The sequence below is a fragment of the Acinonyx jubatus genome, chromosome B4 (genome assembly GCF_027475565.1).
Source record: "Acinonyx jubatus isolate Ajub_Pintada_27869175 chromosome B4, VMU_Ajub_asm_v1.0, whole genome shotgun sequence".
NCBI classification, from domain to species: Eukaryota; Metazoa; Chordata; class Mammalia; order Carnivora; family Felidae; genus Acinonyx; species Acinonyx jubatus.
Genome location: NC_069387.1, coordinates 133,786,364 through 133,802,750, shown reverse-complemented (window position 1 = coordinate 133,802,750; position 16,387 = coordinate 133,786,364). Strand labels below are relative to the sequence as shown.

At 59.6% G+C, this 16,387-nt stretch overlaps 1 protein-coding gene across 4 annotated transcripts in view; it reads right to left on the bottom strand.

Moving 5' to 3' along the window:
• The window catches only part of MPPED1 (metallophosphoesterase domain containing 1), a 76,016-nt gene that overhangs the window by 46,018 nt on the left and 13,611 nt on the right, over positions 1 to 16,387 (bottom strand). For all 4 annotated transcript variants that reach the window (XM_053226898.1, XM_027070528.2, XM_053226900.1 and 1 more), the window contains exons 2-3: positions 15,979 to 16,277; positions 7,756 to 7,937 (exon numbers count right to left, since the gene is read on the bottom strand). In XM_053226898.1, coding sequence (XP_053082873.1) covers positions 7,756 to 7,937; positions 15,979 to 16,202 — 406 coding nt within the window. In that variant the 5' untranslated portion in view covers positions 16,203 to 16,277. The remainder of the gene's footprint in view (positions 1 to 7,755; positions 7,938 to 15,978; positions 16,278 to 16,387) is intronic.

The following is a 16,387-nucleotide window of genomic DNA, read 5'->3' as shown; positions in this document are numbered from 1 at the left end:
CCCAGCTCACCCAGCAGCCAAAGGAGTCTTTCAAAACACTGAGTCAGACCATGTCCTTCCCCTGCCTCTGCCCCAGTGGCCACTTTAACACTTAGAATAAAACCCACGTCCTCGCCCCAGCTTCTGGTCAGCAGGACCGGGCCTCCTCCCTGGCCTCCAGGGCCACTGTGCTCAGCCCTGAGGGCCTCTGGCTACCCTCCAGGCAATTCAGAACTGGGTTCTTCTCAGCGCAGGACCCTCTCGGAGGGGGCTTCCTGGACCACCTTATGTCAGATAAACCCCTGCCCCAGTCACTCTCACCTCGCCCTGTTTGCTGACCTGATTTACTGATCTAATCACCAAAATGATCTTGTCTATTTACTCTGTTTAATCTTTATAACCCGTCCCTGCCTCAGGCCCCTCGGGCAGGAACCACACCCGCGGTGGACATCCCTGAACCCCCAACACCGAGCCAGCGAATGTAGTGGGCTCCTGAAACCTGTATTGAGCGGGGTAAGTGTGGGCCCCTCCCCCGTGCCCCCACGGTCACAGCCCAGCAGGAGAAGCAGACCCTCGCCCAACCCACCGGGGCCCAGAGGCCAGGAGGAACGTGGGCCTGGGGCACTGCTCCCCGGACAGCGCCCGCACAGCCAAGCAAGAGCACTGGGGCGGCCCTCATTAACACATGGTCCACATGTCACATTTTATGGAGGTCGGACACTCAGCGGGGGGAAAGCGAGGTCACCCGATTGGTGCAGGGCAGAGCCAGAGGCGAGCCCCAGGAGCCCCGACTGCTGTTCTCTATCCCCTGCTCTGGTTGAAGAGGCTGCGGGTCCTGTCCACGGAGCAGGGTGAGGCCCGGCCCCGAGGAGCTGAGCTGCTTCCACCCCTGGGGATCCCGGCCACGCCGGCAGAGCTCCTCGCCTGTGCCCTGTCCGCACAGTGCTGGACAGTGGGAGAGCTCTGCTGCCTGGAGAGCACGCTGCCGATGCCGGGGGCACCCAGGAAGGGTCCTGCTCCACAGCGGGGTGCCCTGGGACCGGGGACGGTGCAGGGGCTCCGTGTACTATCTCTGCAGGGGCCGTCTCTGCAGCCTTGCACGCAAAACATGAGACGCGCCACGGTCACGGCCCAGGCGTGGCAAGCAGGTGACACGCACACAGACGAGAAATGTTTGGTGGGGAGAGGCGGGAAGGACGGAGGTCAAAAAGTTAAAGGGATAAGACAAAAGCAGGGTCTCGTGCTCACACACGCTGCCCGGGACAGAGCTGAGGGCGGCGGTTGGGGACAGCTCAGCCTTCCACGTGAAGGGCGGCTACGCTGCCAGGAAGGGCAGACCGGAGATCAGGGAACAGTCAGAACCTGGGACGTGGCTGCCGCGGGAAGGCAAGTGGCTGAGCGGTGTTGGCAGGGTTGGGGGTGGGGACCCTCCAGCCGCACAGGGAGCCCATCTTTTCCCGCAGGCCCTAACAATCCCTGTGCCTGGGGGCACCCTCCAGCTCCTGCGTGGGGAGAGCCAGCGCCCTGCGCGTTCCCCGGGCCCCTCACCTCCACCTGCAGCCATCCCGCGGGCTCCTGGGCTACATCGCAAAGAGGCACAACGCTGCGGGCGGCCCACTCCTGCGGCCGAACCCCTGCGGCCCTCGGGCCTTCAACACTGTGGCAGATGAGGCGAGAACCAAAAACACCGCCATGGAGTGATTTCCCCATTTCCCTTCCTCTCCCTTCCTCCCTCACAGACTTTAATTAAGGGTTTACTTGCAGGAGACCCAGCTCTATTTAACTAAATCCTTGGACCCCTTTTATATTGTCTTATATCTCGTTTCATGCTAGGGCCCCAGTAAAAAGTTAATTATAACTTCCAAATACTCCATTACCAGGCCCCCATCTTCCTCCCCTGCCTGATTCTGCTAAGGGTAGTGCCACTTAATTAACTGGAGCATCTTATGCTTGTCAGACGTCTCCACGCTTTATTCAACCAACACCCGCCCAGCAGCCCTCAGGGCCAGCGGGGGCGGGGCTCTGAGGACCCTCGCTGACCCGGGGCACTATCTCCACCCTCTAGGGGTTCACGGGATCCGGCAGGGGGAAGGCGAGCCTGGCTGGCCGGCCCGCCTGGGGGCCCACGGTGGCTCAGCAGGTAATATAAGCAGGTGAAGGGGCCAGGCAGACAGCAGCAAGGTCAGAATACCAGTGACAGCTGATACCGGCCTCAGAGGGAAGGGAGAGGGCACGCTGGAGGGATGCATGCAGGTTTGGGACAGAATGAGTCTGAAATTCTGGTGGACAGCCAGGAGGAAGTGTCTTCTGAGAAGAGTGAACAATACACCAGCTGGATCTCAAAGGGAAAGCTAAGTGTGGAAAGACGGGGCGGGTGTCTGGGCAGCAGCAGGAGCTGGGGGCCTGAGTGACTGTCATCTGGAAAGAACCAAGGCTTCAGCGGGCAGGGGCAAAACAAGGAACAAAAGGAGACGGGCATGGGGCGGTGCGGAGAGGACGGTGGTGTGGAGACTGCTGCGGGAGAACCCAAGTTAGATGGGCAGTGTCCAGCCCGGGCGGTGGGGGCAGGGGGGAGGGTGGAGAAGCCAGGAGGGGAGGGGAGGGGAGGGGAGGGAACAACTGGCCTGTGGCCTCCGGGGCCCATGCAGGGGTCTGAGGCCACCAAAGCTAGGGGGTGGGAGTGAGGGCTGCAGAGGCCAGGGCTGAGGAGGCCAGCCTGGCACCTGCTGGTCACAGAGAGCGAGCCTGGTGACCCTATGTGAATCAGTCCTTCAAGGCACGGCCGCCAATGGAAGCCGGCAGCCTGGTGCTCACGCCTGGGGCGGGATGCGTGTGGTGTCAAGACCCCGGGTCAGCAGCAGCCTCGGCAGCCAGCATCTTGGGAGGTGGGTGCTGCTGGGGCTCAGCGTCTCCTCCTGCTCTCGGCGCCCCTGGCCTCCAAGGGGGACCCCAGACAGCCACCTGAAATACCAGGCCCTCCTTGGTTGGGTCCAGATCCCTGCTGGCCTCAGCTCCTGGCCCATCGTGCAGACCCCAACTCAGCCTCCACCCCTCGGTCTTCTCAGACCCACCCCAAGTTCCAAGTTGCAACAGCCACAGCTCACACCCTCCTCTGCAGGAGACCTCCCTGCCCTCCCCAGAGCCCCCATTTACGGCTGCTCCCACCCAACGACAGTCAGCTGTGCACGACCCTGCTGGGGACACAGTGACCGGCTCACAGCACATCAGTGTGCCGCCCACTCGTCCATCCCGAGCCCACAGCCTCTGGCCGCCCCCCCACCCCCACCCCCACCCCGGGCCAAGTGCTGCCTGGTGCTGGGAATGAGGCTCAGCCCTGCCCTCCAGGCGCTGATGGCCTAGGTGGGAAACAGGGGCATGAAGCCACAGATAATGCCCTGCCACCACCAGGATCTGAACGGGGAGCTCTGGGTGCAGAGGGAAGAGAGGCCAACACTGCCCTACTGGGCGGGGCAGGCTTCACGCGCAGCGACTGGAGGGCGGGCAGGACTCTGCACGACAGGAGGAAGAACATTCCCTACTGCGGGGAGAGCAGGAGCCAAGGCCAAGAGTGGGGACGGAGGAGCACAGCGTCAGCTGGTTCGGGTGACACTGAGGTCATTAGCTATGGAAAAACAAGGAGCTTCCAGCACATTCCTTTCCATTTTCAGCAAGTTTTGCTGTTCCTTTCACCCTTTCTAGCTGAAAAGCCTGTCCTTAGTGATCTTTTAGCTGTTCCCAGAACATTTACAAACCGAGCTGGCATTTCTACTTCATGAATATATTTGGGATATTAATGGGCAACGGGAAAGGTATTAACGGTCTTCTCAGGAGAACCCTGTCGCCCCCAAACCTGCCCCCCTCAGACCCAGACCCAGACAGAACCCTGCAAATGGGCAAAACACGGTCACCACTCACAGCCAAGCCCAGAGCAGTGCACCTGCCAGCAAATTAGAGTCAGCTTGAATTTAGCCACACACACCGCAGTTAGGTGTCCAATCTTGACTTGCAAAGAAGGTCTTTATTAATTTCTTAAATCCCCTCTTGACTGCCTGGAGGTGACCCCTAGAATATGATTTTAAGTGCTTTCTGTGAAATCAATGAACGGGGAAGAAGCAGGCTACTATAGATTTCAAATCCATAACTTTCTTATCCAAGGAGAAGAGCCTGGCCCTTCCAGGGACGGGGAGTGAGGGGGAAGCCCTGCTGTCCTAGGGAAGGGCTCCAGGTGGCATTCTGAGTAGATGGATGACACCAGGCCTGACCTAAGGCCAGGACTGCCCCCACCCCCATCTTGGGACACGTTTTGCACCAGATACCAGAGAGGCCAAGATTTCTTTTAAAAACGATAAGGTTTTACTGTTGCCTTTATATGATGCACATGCTCCGTACAGAAAATCCAGGTAGAGGAGAGAGAAAACCATAAAGAAGAAAATACGCCATGACCCACCACCCAGACATCAATTCTGGAACATTCCAGAGACTTTGGTCTCACTCTAACTCCGTAATTCAGGCCTTTGAATACCTTTTTAAAGGTCACTCCCCTACACAAACCTCCCCCAAATCCCCTTTGCACTTGGAACCAACCCCCAAGTCCCATCCTTGGCCCACAGGCCTGCGAACAGGAGCCCCCCGCCCCCCGCTCCTCAGATGCACTGTGTCCCCATCACCAGAAGGCAAGCATGCCCTGTCCCTCCCACCGCGCTGTCACCCCGGTGCCTGGGACACACATGGCACGTGGGAGGTTCCCAGTGAGACAGACCAAATGGACGAATGAGTACTTCCTTCCAGTCTTTTCTCTGTGTGTGTGTGTGTAACTGCAGACATAGCTAAGATCATACGTCAACACTTCTCAGAAACTGCACACACTTTTGCCCACACATTGTTCTACCAATTCTTCTGCTACTCACCCCCATGGCTCAGATCAGATGTTCCCCTCTCCTGGGGGACCCGCCCATGACACCTACCTCTACCCCAAGGGGAGACCTGATCTGGCAAACGCCAGCTCGGGGTGGGGGGGGGGGGGCGACAATGTCACATACACAACACTTCACAGAAGCCGATCATTCCTCTATCCTAATGGAGCCTCAAAACAACCTGCTTCCAAAGAGGTAGGCAGGGCAAGGGGAGCCTGACCGCCTGCCTCTAAAGGGAGGCCGCTGAAGCCCAGACAGGTCGCGTGGCTGCTGTAATTACCCGGGCAGGAAGCAGACCCAAGATGGCAAAGCGCACACGTTTACGTTGAATCAGAGAGGTTTCACCGTAAGAAGAACAAGAAAGGAGATAACGGCTGAGGAGGAGCTCAGCTCCAGAACCCAACTGCCTGGGTTCGAATGCAAGTAGCTCTGCCACACGCTATCCGCGTGGCCTTGGGCAAGTCACGTGACGGCGGTGGGTCTCGGCTTTCTCCTCTGTAAAATGGGGGTGACAACGGCTCCTGCCTCATTCTGTCGCCAGGAGGATGAAAGGATTTGATAAGACACACCGAGCGCAGAGAATAGTGCCCCGCACACATCAACACTCACTAACCGCTAGGCGTCTGTGAGAGCGCACCTCTCCTGACCATGCACGTGGGCCTAATGAGCCCCCAGCCCGGCTCTCAGCCACGGTCGCCACCTCCCGGGGCCCCGAACTGCCAGCCCACAGAGGCGGAGTCTCACTTCTCACTTTGGGCGACAGGCAGGCTCCCTAAAAGCCCGCTGCAGGTGGACCTCTAGGAGCCTGCTCCTATATACATGCTCACTCACGGGCAAATTCCCTGCCGCTCAGTCAAGTAGGGGGAGGGGCTTCTCATTCTGGAGTCTGGAGTCTGGAGTCTGGAGCCCCCCCCCCGACCCCACCCTATCCCACTTGAATGACGGGCACTGACATCGGCAGACACTTCAAGGCAGCAAAGGGGAGACGCCTGGGGGACCCCCTGTGTAAGCTCATCCTTCCACCTGCAACAACCCAGGCAGATAAATCGATCCAGCTCCGGGTCACATGAAGACCCCGCCACGCCCCCCCCCCCAAATTCCCACAGCACGTTGTTCTGACTCCTGTGAAAAGGCAGCTAGAACCATCTTTCTAAAATGGCCGGCTCGCCATGCTGGCCCCCTGGGGCCCCCAATTCCCCTCACGTTCAGAGTCGCGGTCAGCCCAGCCCTCCTTCCGGGGCCCTCACCCTCCACGCCCCAAACCCCCTCACCCCGGCCACAGCACCCGGCCACTCCTCTCCAGTGCCCACCAGCACGCCTGACCCCAGCTGCCCCTTCCCGGCACCGACTCGCAACTGCTAAGTCAGGGCCTGGCCCGGAGTCAGCTTCCCCAGGAAGCCCCCCCCTGCCAGCAGGAGGCCATCGTTGGCCCTGACCTGTGCTCCCGGAGCACGTGGCACCATCCCGGCTGCACGCGCGGCCGTTTGCTTCACTCACCCCCTCCGCAGTGACGGGACCTCGTCGGAATCAGTCCCCACCCTTGAGACCCTCGGGCTAACTCTCCTTCTAATTGGGACGTAAAGAGCACCGGTCCTCAAATTCACCTGGTTCCCAAAAGTTAGGTAGGCAGTGACGGAGAGGAGTCTGGCCCACAGCGGGAGCCTGGCACCTGCCTGGGACACAGGCTCGGCTCAGCCTCACATCTTTGGAGCCCCGCAGCCCGGAGTGGAGGGAGCGGGGGGGACGGGAAGCCGGCGGGGACCCCATCCTAGGGGGGGCAGCCCGGGGCCAGGAGGCAGCACGCGGCAAGGCAAGGAGCCGTGAGACAGACCCGCCCTGCGGGAGCCCTCTCCCACCTCGGCCTCCACACATTCCAGCCCAAACGGGGCGCTTGACCGGAATCTCCCGTTTGAAAAATCAATATTTAAAGCTCCAAGCCTGCCAAGCGGAGGGAAGGCCTTGCTTGTAAATATTTGTCTCGACTGGCAAAGCTGGGCCTCTCGCTCCTGCGGCTCCCCCCGCCTCGCTCCTGGCCCTCTGCTCACGGAGCTCCCAGCCAAGTGCGCGGTGGGGGGGGGGGGGGGGGGGGGAGGGGTGGGGACCGTCTGGCGGCCGAGCAGCGCTGGGCACGGAGGTGGGACTGCTCTGCACCCACACCTCCAAGCCAGCGCACTGGCACGCTGGGCCGCCCAGGGGCCGTCCATCTGTCCCCCAGGCCACGGCAGAGACGGCTCGCTGTGCGGTTTCTCTGGATTCCGGGCAGGTTGTTTTTCCCAGGAGGCACTCCACATTTATGTTTTTTGTTTGTTTGGGAAGAAAGCAAAAAGCTGAAGACAAACCCCGGGGGGCACGCTTATAAATCATCGTCCACCATCGCCCATCGAGCTCCACTCCTTCTCCCAACAGCTGCCCCCGGGGAGGAGTCCGCACGGGTCCCCTGCCTGGGGGTCCCCTCACTGGGGAAGCCTTCACGCCGGTGGTGGTGGCTGAGCCAGTACAGACCAGCTGGGTGCCTGCCCTGGTATCACCGCTCGTAGAGACTGATTCATTCATTTGCCCACTCGTGCCTTCATTCATTCACCAATTATTTATTGAGCACCTACCTGTCTCAAGCGCCAGGGGCTCCACACGCAAATGGACATAAACAAACCTCGACAAAATCCCTTCTGGAGGGCGTCTCCCAGGCCAAAAGAATCGCACAAACTAAGTCACAGTGGGAGGCAAAAGCTGGGGTGGGAGACATCGAGGCGTGGCCGACAGCGGGCAGTCAGGGAAGGCTGCCCAGGGGAGGTGGACAGGCAAAGCGAGGCTGGAGAGGGGGGCCCCGGCAGCCCAGGAAGGCCACCTCCGGCCCGGCACCTACCGAGCCACTCGTTGAACTTCTTCACCTCGCTCGGGAGCCCCAGCTCCGTGAAGTCCCCGGCGTGGATGAGCACGTCGCCGTAAGGCATCTGGATGGGGTCCGTCCTCGAGTGGGTGTCAGACACACAGACAAAGCGGGTGTAGCCGGGCGGCTTGGGGGCATCGTGAGGCACGGGGTCCACCCTGCGAGGAGAGAAGACACTGCAGGCGGTGCGTGACCAGCACGAGGCCCGGGCACAGCTCACGGCCCCAGCTCACGGCCCCGCCAGCCACGGACACAGACGGTGCGCCCGGACTTCCCAGTGGGCCCTCGGGGCTCCGAGTCCTGACTCTCCCGCTTGCTGGCTGAGCAAAACGTGTGTCCCGCTGAGCCTCAATTTCCCCTCAGTAACATGGGGCCCTCAGGGGCTAAAGGAGGTAACTATCGAGTGGAGAGCACCTGTGGGCACGGTGCAATTACGACGGCTTACCTGCTGTTTGGCTACTGCGGCCCTTTCCATCATCGACCCTGTTTAGATGAGTTTTTCCCCTACTCGCTCCCTTCCCGTGAGGTTTTTAACCCCACAGATAACTGTTCGTGTATGTATGCATATCTGGGCTTTCTAAGAAGAATAAGCTTTCTTCACCCCCTAAAAATGAGTTTCACCCCCCTCCGGAGATACCATCAGCCCCATCAAGAATGTAAGTTCTACGGCCTCTGGTCCGAGTGAAAGAACCAGCCCCAGGCACCGTGCAGGGGGGCACGCAGCATCCAGGGAAAGATGGGTGCAAAAGCAGGGGTGGGGGGATCTCACAGCAGCGCGGGAAATCAAAGCACGAAAGATAGGCAGCAAGTTTTCAAAACCGTGAGATGGTCTCATCATTTTTAAAACAAGGGCTTTCCAGGGTTGTGCGGGCAAAGGGTCCCCGAATCAGACCGGGCTTCAGGTCCCAGCTCCGCCATTTCTCACTGACGTGTGACCTTCAGCAAAACACGTGGCCTGGTTCCGCTCGCCTGTAACGTGGAGCCACCTCACGAAGCAAAAACCATAGGGAAATTAAAAAGAGCTGCAGAAAGGTAAGTTCTTGCTCCGCGGAGCCCATCACAGCCCTCTGGTTTCGAGGACGACAGTGCTGAGTTAAGTGGCCCCGCGTGTCCCAGGGAACAAAGGGAGACCGTGGCTCCCAGTCCAGTGCTCCCCAAACCACGCTCAGCCTCCTCAGCTGAATGATTCTGCCAGGCTCAGAACTCTTAAAAACAACGCAATGACATTTCAACGAGCGGCTCTCTCCAAATGAGTATGCCGCTCGAGGAGTTGTGTTTAAATCTAATTATGCGGCAAACCAAAAGCGGTACCGTATCAGTTACATAAATACTTTTAAAGACATCTTTCTAATTATCCTTTTTTTTTTTTTTCAGACAATATACTTCGAAGAAATTTAATTAACACCTTACAAGAGACGTGGGTTCAGCATGCTAATGTGCGGGGAGCGTTAGCGCGCTCTATCCACCACAGTGGGAGGCACCAAGCCAGCCTCCCCTCGTCCCGGGAGGGAGCACGCTCGGGCCTTTCCGGGGCCGGTCAAGGCGAGTTAGACTCCAGGCAGGTCAGAGTGGGGCATGACCGGGGAGAAGAGGAAAACCCCCAGAGTCTGATGATGACCAACAAGAAGGCACCGGCACCCCCCCCCCACCCCGCCTTCCTTCTGCCTCCATCCATTCAGTCAGTCACTCATTCATTCAGCCAAGCACATTCTGCCCACTCACTGTGGGCCGGCCCCGAGCTCAGTGCCGGGGCCCCGGGGATGAACCGGGCCTAAACCCAGGCCAGGAGACCACAGACTGATGGTGGAGGCAGACTTGGCTAGGCAGTGACAATAAGGCCACCGGCTTTGACCGGGCAACGGAGAAGCTGGGGGCCAGAGAAGGCCCTAACCCAGCAAGGGGCTCCCTAGAAGCTTCCAGGAGGAGGCGGGACCTGAGCTGGTCTGGGAGCTAAAGACTCCCTCCCATCCCTGTGTCCTCAGAGTCCCTGCCCTCCTCCCCTGCCCCCAACCCTTTGACAGACGGTCTGGCAGGCAGCAGGCCTGTGGGTCACCTGTACATCCTGCCTGCCCCCAGCGCAGCCGATTGGACAAGGGGCAGACGGTTGCTACTGGGCTCTTGTCCTGGCACAGGAACATGAGTGAGCCAATCAAATTCCTTCCTTCCACCCTCCCTCCCTCCTTCCTTCCTTCCTCCCCTCCCTCCTTCCTTTTTTCCTTCCTTCTTTCCTTCCCTCTTCTCTTCCTTCCTTCTTTCCTTCCTTCCTTTTTTCCTTCCTTCCTTCCTTCCCTCCTTCCTTTTTTCCTTCCTTCTTTCCTTCCTTCCTTCTTTCCTTCCCTCTTCTCTTCCTTCTTTCCTTCCTTCCTTCCTTCCCTCCTTCCTTCCCTCCTTCCTTTTTTCCTTCCTTCTTTCTTTCCTTCCTTCCTCCCTTCCCTCCTTCTTTTCCTTTCTTCTTTCCTTCCTTCTTTCCTTCCTCCCTTCCTTCCTTCCTTCTTTCCTTCATTCTTTCCTTCCTTCCTTCCTCCCTTCCTTCCTTCCTTTTTTCCTTTCTTTTTCCTTCCTTCCTTCCTTCCTTCCTTCCTTCTTCCCTTCATTCTTTCCTTCCTTCCTTCCTCCCTTCGCTCCTTCCTTTTTTCCTTTCTCCTTTCCTTCTTTCCTTCCTTCTTTCCTTCCCTCCTTCACCCCTACACATACCGAGGTCGTAAGCATGTCAAAGGTGACAGAGGCCAAGTCAAAGAGACAGAGAGGGATGATGAAGGGGGAGAGAGACAGGGAGCGAGAGGCCACCTCCAGAGCCACCTCTGGCCCCAACAACCTCTCCTCCTGTGAACCCTTAGCATGGAGCCTGAGCAGGCCTCAGCCCCGCCCACCATCAGCCAGCCTAAAGCAGGACCAGTTCCGAGGGCTCCAGTCGGGCTGTTGGAGCCTGGGCTCTTTAATTAACTATTCTTATTTCCCTCCACCCCGAGGCTACTGCGCTCAGTGAGGATGCAAACCTAATAATCCCCTGAGGAAAAAATAAAGACTCTTGCTTCTCTGCACTGTCCTCCGGCTATTTAGATTGTAACAAATGCTCAACTTGAAATAACAGCAACAGTAATGACACCGATGCTGGGTGCTTCCCACGGACGGGAGCTCATCCTGTCCTAAGCACGTTACATGCACCCACTGTCTTCGCACCGTGACCGTCTGGGCAGGGTATTATGGGTATGCCCATATTACAGATGAGAAAACTGAGGCTCAGGAAAGGCTTGCCCGGGATCTCAGCTATGCAGGCTGGTAAAGCTGCAATTTGAAGCCAGTCTTTGGTTCCAAAACCCCCACCGGACTGGACTGTTTCCAGGCCCAGCTCATTTCATTCAGTCAATCTACGCGCAAATGCTTCCTAAGGGCCTCCTAAAGGCCGGGCACCTGCCAAGCACAAGGGATATACCTGTGGACAGGATACCCCCTGAGGTCACTTCGTGGAGTCCCCAGAAACCCAGCCTGGAAGTGTTTGGGAGTGAGGAAAAGAAAAAGGAGAGTCAAGATACGGAGAAAGAGAAAGAGAGAGCAGACAAGAAGGTGGGAGAACTTAACAGCATAAGTTGGTCCCTAGATCCAGCTGTACCTGAAGCTGGGTCCAAACACGGGCTTTCTTACTAAGTAAGCCAGTAAACTCTTTTATCCTTCAGGCAATTGACACTGAGTTTCTGACACTCGTAATGCAACACCCTGGCTAACACCTGAGTCACAGCAAGACTGTGGAGTCACTGAGGCTGGAAAAGTTAGTCCCATATCCAAGGCCCTGGCTAGTAAGTTACAGAGTAGATTGGCACCTGGGTCTCCACAACAGGGCTCTGGGCATCTAACCTGCTGAGGCTAACAAAGCAAAATGGTTATTTTCCAGCGACATTCTGCGGGCCTCAGAGAACAGGGGACGGCCGCGGCTCTCTCTCCGAGACCTGAAACCTGTTGCCACCTGTCCCCAGCCTAACAAGGGGTGTTCCCACAAGAATCACGGCAGCAGGAAGGATGCAGAATAGAGAGCACGGCCTCTGGCACCCAGGCCTCGGCCGGCACCCCAATTCGGCCACCTCCTCGCCGTGCCCTGGACCCTCCCAGCCCCCAGGCCAGCTCTGGAAGGTGGGAGCCACCCACTCACTCTTGGACAAGGCGGGAGAGCTCAAGGACCCTCGCAGCTGGAAGCCTGGACGTGAGTGCCCCCTGCAGCCGTTCCCTGGGCCCCGGCGTCCTCCTCGGCCTCCCTCTCCCATCAGCCACCAGCTCCCCGACGTCAGAAGCACAGGCCATCTCCCCCGTCATCTCTACTTCTGGGGAAATGGGAAGCTCTGAAGGCCAGGGGGCTGGGGCCAGAGGACTCCTCCCTTCAGCGAGGCTCTGACCCCGTCCGGACACGTGACTGGGCAGCAGCCACGGCGGTTCCCAATGGGAGAGTCTGCCAATCCCCTCATTCTACCGTGAGGAAACTGAGGCCCAGAGGAGGGCAGTGACTGGTTAGCTTGGTGCCCACTGCCCAGTGCTCTTCTCACAAGGCCCTCGTTCTGAGTCCTGCGCTGCCCTCCCTTTTCCCTTCCCACCTCTCAGCCTTTGCTTTTGCTGGTCCCCCAACCCCAGGGGCTATGCCACTGCCCCCGGGAAGCCCCTCCTGATCTCCCCCACTCTTCCGGGGCCATACTCCCTGCCTTATCCTCACTCCCTTTTCTTTCTTCTTTCCATCTCTCTGCTGTGCCAGGCTCGAGGAACCAGCCCCATGCTGGTGGCAGGGACAGACCTTAGAGCCGGACGGTAGGGGGTAGGGTCAAGGGAAGGGGAGATCTGGTCTGGGGAGCGGTCAGAGGGCCTTCCCAAGGAAGTGACATCTGGGTGAGATCTGAAGAATGAGTCCGTGTTAGCAGGGCAGAGCATGGAGGAGGCACAAAGGACACCATGTGCAGAGACCCGAGGCAGAAGGAGGCACGGAATGTTCCAGGCTTAGTCCTCTCCTCCTGCCTTGCCCCTTCACGCTCCCCGGGCTCACAGCGGACCCTCATTGTCTCCTGGGGGCCTCTCAGTGCATGGACAGACTGGGGATCCCTTCTGAAGCCCAAGCCCACGGGAGAGGGAGGTCAGCGCCGGGACCGGGAAGTGTGGCCGGGAGGGGGCCTCCCCAGGCCTGACACACAGCCCCGCTCCCCTGACTCTGCTGTCTTCTTCAAGACATGCTTGGAGGGTCTTTACACAGGATGACTCAAGTCCCCACCAACAGGACTCCTTTTAAAGGCCAGAGAAAAGAGTTGCTAGGCCTGGCACCAACCCCCAGGGCACCTCTAGGGCAGACCCCCCAGGATGACCCTGGCCTGGCGGTCAAGTCTTCTCACCGGCCACCGGGCCCGGTGCCCGCCCACCCACCCAGGTCAGAAGGGCTGGTGCCTGGAGGGGCTCTCCTGAGGCCACCGCAGGGTTTCCAGGCCCTCAGAGTGAGGGGTCCTGGGCCTCAGGGCCCCAAACCGGGAGGCCCAGATCCAGACATTCATTACTGAGGCAAAGGCAGCCTCGCCACCACCAGGGTCTCTGGGGGCAATCGCATAAATCACGCAGCTCAATCGGAGGCCATGTTTGGGTTGTCACTGTTGTTATTAAATATAAATTGTGGATTTATTAAATAAGGCCCCCTCGCTCCCTCACCCCGGAGACAAAGCCCAGGGTGGTGATAAATCACGTGTGGGGAAGCGGCGATGGAAACTCGTCATGGAAATCCAAACAGCCGCCTCCAGCAGCCTGCATGCTTCCCTCGGGCTTGGGGGCTGCGGTCTGAAAGGAGGGGGCGGGACGAAGCAGTCCCCCCGGGTCCCTGCATGGCCCTGGCTTCACCCAGCTTTATGCAAAGCTCTGTTTCAGAGCCGGGCTGGTCTGAGCAGGCAGTGAGGGAGCACTTGACGGGGAGCCCAGGACCGGGGCTCAGCACACGCCCTCCCCGAGGCAGTGCCCGAACCCCCTGAGCCCCGCGGCCAGTGGAAGCCGGGAGCCCCATGTCAGGTGGTGGCAGCTCAGAGCAGGCCAGGGTGAATCCGCTCTGCCTGCTCTAGCTGGGTGACCACAGGAAAGCCAGGAAGCATTTTCCCCACTGCACCAGTGTCTTACGCTCTGACACCCTGCCGTGACGTGTGCGCTAACTGCTTGCCACCCCGTGGGAAGGTCAGCTCAGCATGGCAGGGACGCGTCTTTGATCGCTGCTGTATCAAGCACCTGGCCCAGCCCAGTGTGGACTAACAGCACGGAACATTTGCTCCCTGGCCCCGCTCTGGGTGGATCTACCTACTGAATCCTCGGCGTTTTCCAGATGGGGAGACCGAGGCACCCAGAGCCCCCTCACAGGGCAGTGGCAGAGCCAGGGGCTCAGAGCCAGGCAGGCGGGCTCGGGGCGCGCATTTCTAACGGGCATGCTATGCGCCTGTTCACAAACATCCTGACCCCGCGGCTGCTCGGGGGTTAAAGGGGGAGATGGCCCCTCTCTCACGTGGTCGCTCACTGCCCTTCCTCAGGATGCAGCCTGGCCTGCAGGGGTCCGCACGGCAAGGCTTCCCCCAGCCCCCAGCCCCCAGCCCCCAGCCGGGTGTTTTCTGCATTCCTCACGTGTCCCCTTTTCCCGACCCTCTCCCAGCTTGCTGCCCTCGCTCATCTTCCTCGGACCTCAACCTAGAAGTCATCTTCTCCAGAAGGTCCTTCCTCCGCCCCCTGGCCCTCTTCTCCTCCGACCTCCTGTTTCCCTGGCTCTGTCCTGGGGCAGAGGCCTGCCTGAGTGTCTGCTGGGTCCGGGCAGGGGCACTGTAGGTGACAGCACGGTGCCACGTGGAATTAGCTCTGGCACCCGGGGACCCTTCCTCCTTTTTTTTTTTAATGTTTACTTATTTTGAGAGAGAGAGAGAGCAGAGAAGAGACAGACGGAGAGGGAGGCAGAGAATCCCAAGCAGGCTCTGTGCTGTCAGCACAGAGCCCGACGCGGGGCTCGAACCCACGACAGCCGTGAGATCGTGACCCGAACCAAAACCGAGAGGCGGACACTCAACCGACGGAGCCACTGAGGCACCCCATCCTGGGGACCCTTCTAAGTGGGGGCGCACAGGGGGCACTGGCCACGTGAACCCCACCCGCTCTGCCCACATGTTCTTCTTGTGCGTTTCCGCTGGGGCAGGAGTCCAGCCCAGCATCCAGGGACCTCAGGCCGGGTCCCATCCGGCCCGGGAAGACTAACCCCATCGACGAAAGAGAAAACCCGGCCTGGGGAAGGCCCCCCTCCCTGCAGCAGCCCTGCCGGGCCTCCAGGTCCCGGATACTAAGAATGCTGAGACCTTCCTGCCCCAACCTGCCGATCTGGCCCCAAAATGGAAACAGGAGGCCGTCTCCCAAACAGATAAAGTAGGCAGCTACAGACAACACCAGGCCTCAGTCCCTACAGAAATGAGCATTTTTCCAAGCAAGCACGGAGGGAAGATGGGCTGGAGCCCACCCCAGGCCCGGTGCCCGCCTGCCTCCCTCAGCCCTTCCTCCCGTGAAGAAGCTCCCCGCACCCACCCTTCACAGCAGAGGACGGCTCTCGGCTCTCGAGGGAACCACAACCCGTCCGCCCCCACCTCCTGGCCTGGGATTGGAAACCCCGCCGGGCTCCTTCTCCAAAGCGGTCCACGTGCCAGATGCTCCAGTCTCCCCAAAGGAACAGCCGCCAGGCCCCCACGGAACCGGGGCTGCCTAGAGACGGTGCTCGCAGCCCTGGAGGAAGTGGGGGATAAACGAGGAGGAGGGTCTCCTAGGAACGCAAGGAGCTAGCCGCCTGGGGCAGAGCAAGGAGTTTATCCGTCTCCTCCCTGGGCCTCCTCTCCTCTCCAGACCTCAGAAAACAATCCAGGGAGGGGAGAGGTTCCCCCCACCGGTCGCGGGGGCTCTCGAGTCTGTGCCCTCGCCTTGGCCTTACTGCTGGGACATCGCTGGCCTTTTCCATCAGCCTCAAGGGGCAGGGAGCAGGACTGGAAAAAGCATCTCTGCTATCTCAGTAGAGGCAAAGGGGTCTGGACGAAAGGGAGGGAGGGAGGGGCAGAGGTGAGGGAAGACAGGCAGCCTAAAACTAGGGTCCGAACCTGCCTGGAGCCTGTAGCAAGCCCCTTCCCGCCCACCCCCCTCCCCGGCCCCGGGCAGCCGGGCCCGCCGAGAGCCTCCACTCACATCTGAACGTGCGGGGGCTGGAAGCGGCCCTGGTTGATGTTGTAGAAGGTGAAGGCCTGGGTCGGGTTGGAGCTGTACTCGTCCACCTCGATGATGAGCCGGCTGTGCTGGTGCCTCCGAGCGGCCATCACGTGGGACTGGGAGAACGCCATGCCCAGGCCGCAGGGCAGCAGGGCCAGGGCCTCGGCCTTCAGGACACCGGGGTCCCACCTAGCGCGCCACATGGGCCTCCGCTGGCCGCCCGGGCATCTCCCGCAGCCACCGCCGCTGCCCGGCCCCGAGCCAGACCTGGGAACAGACTGAGGAGACAGAGCAGAACCGTGCGGCAATGAATCTGTTTGGGATTTGCTTTATTTAATGTCAGATGAAGATTTAGAAAGAGGAAGGGGGGGGGGGAGAGAAAAAAAAA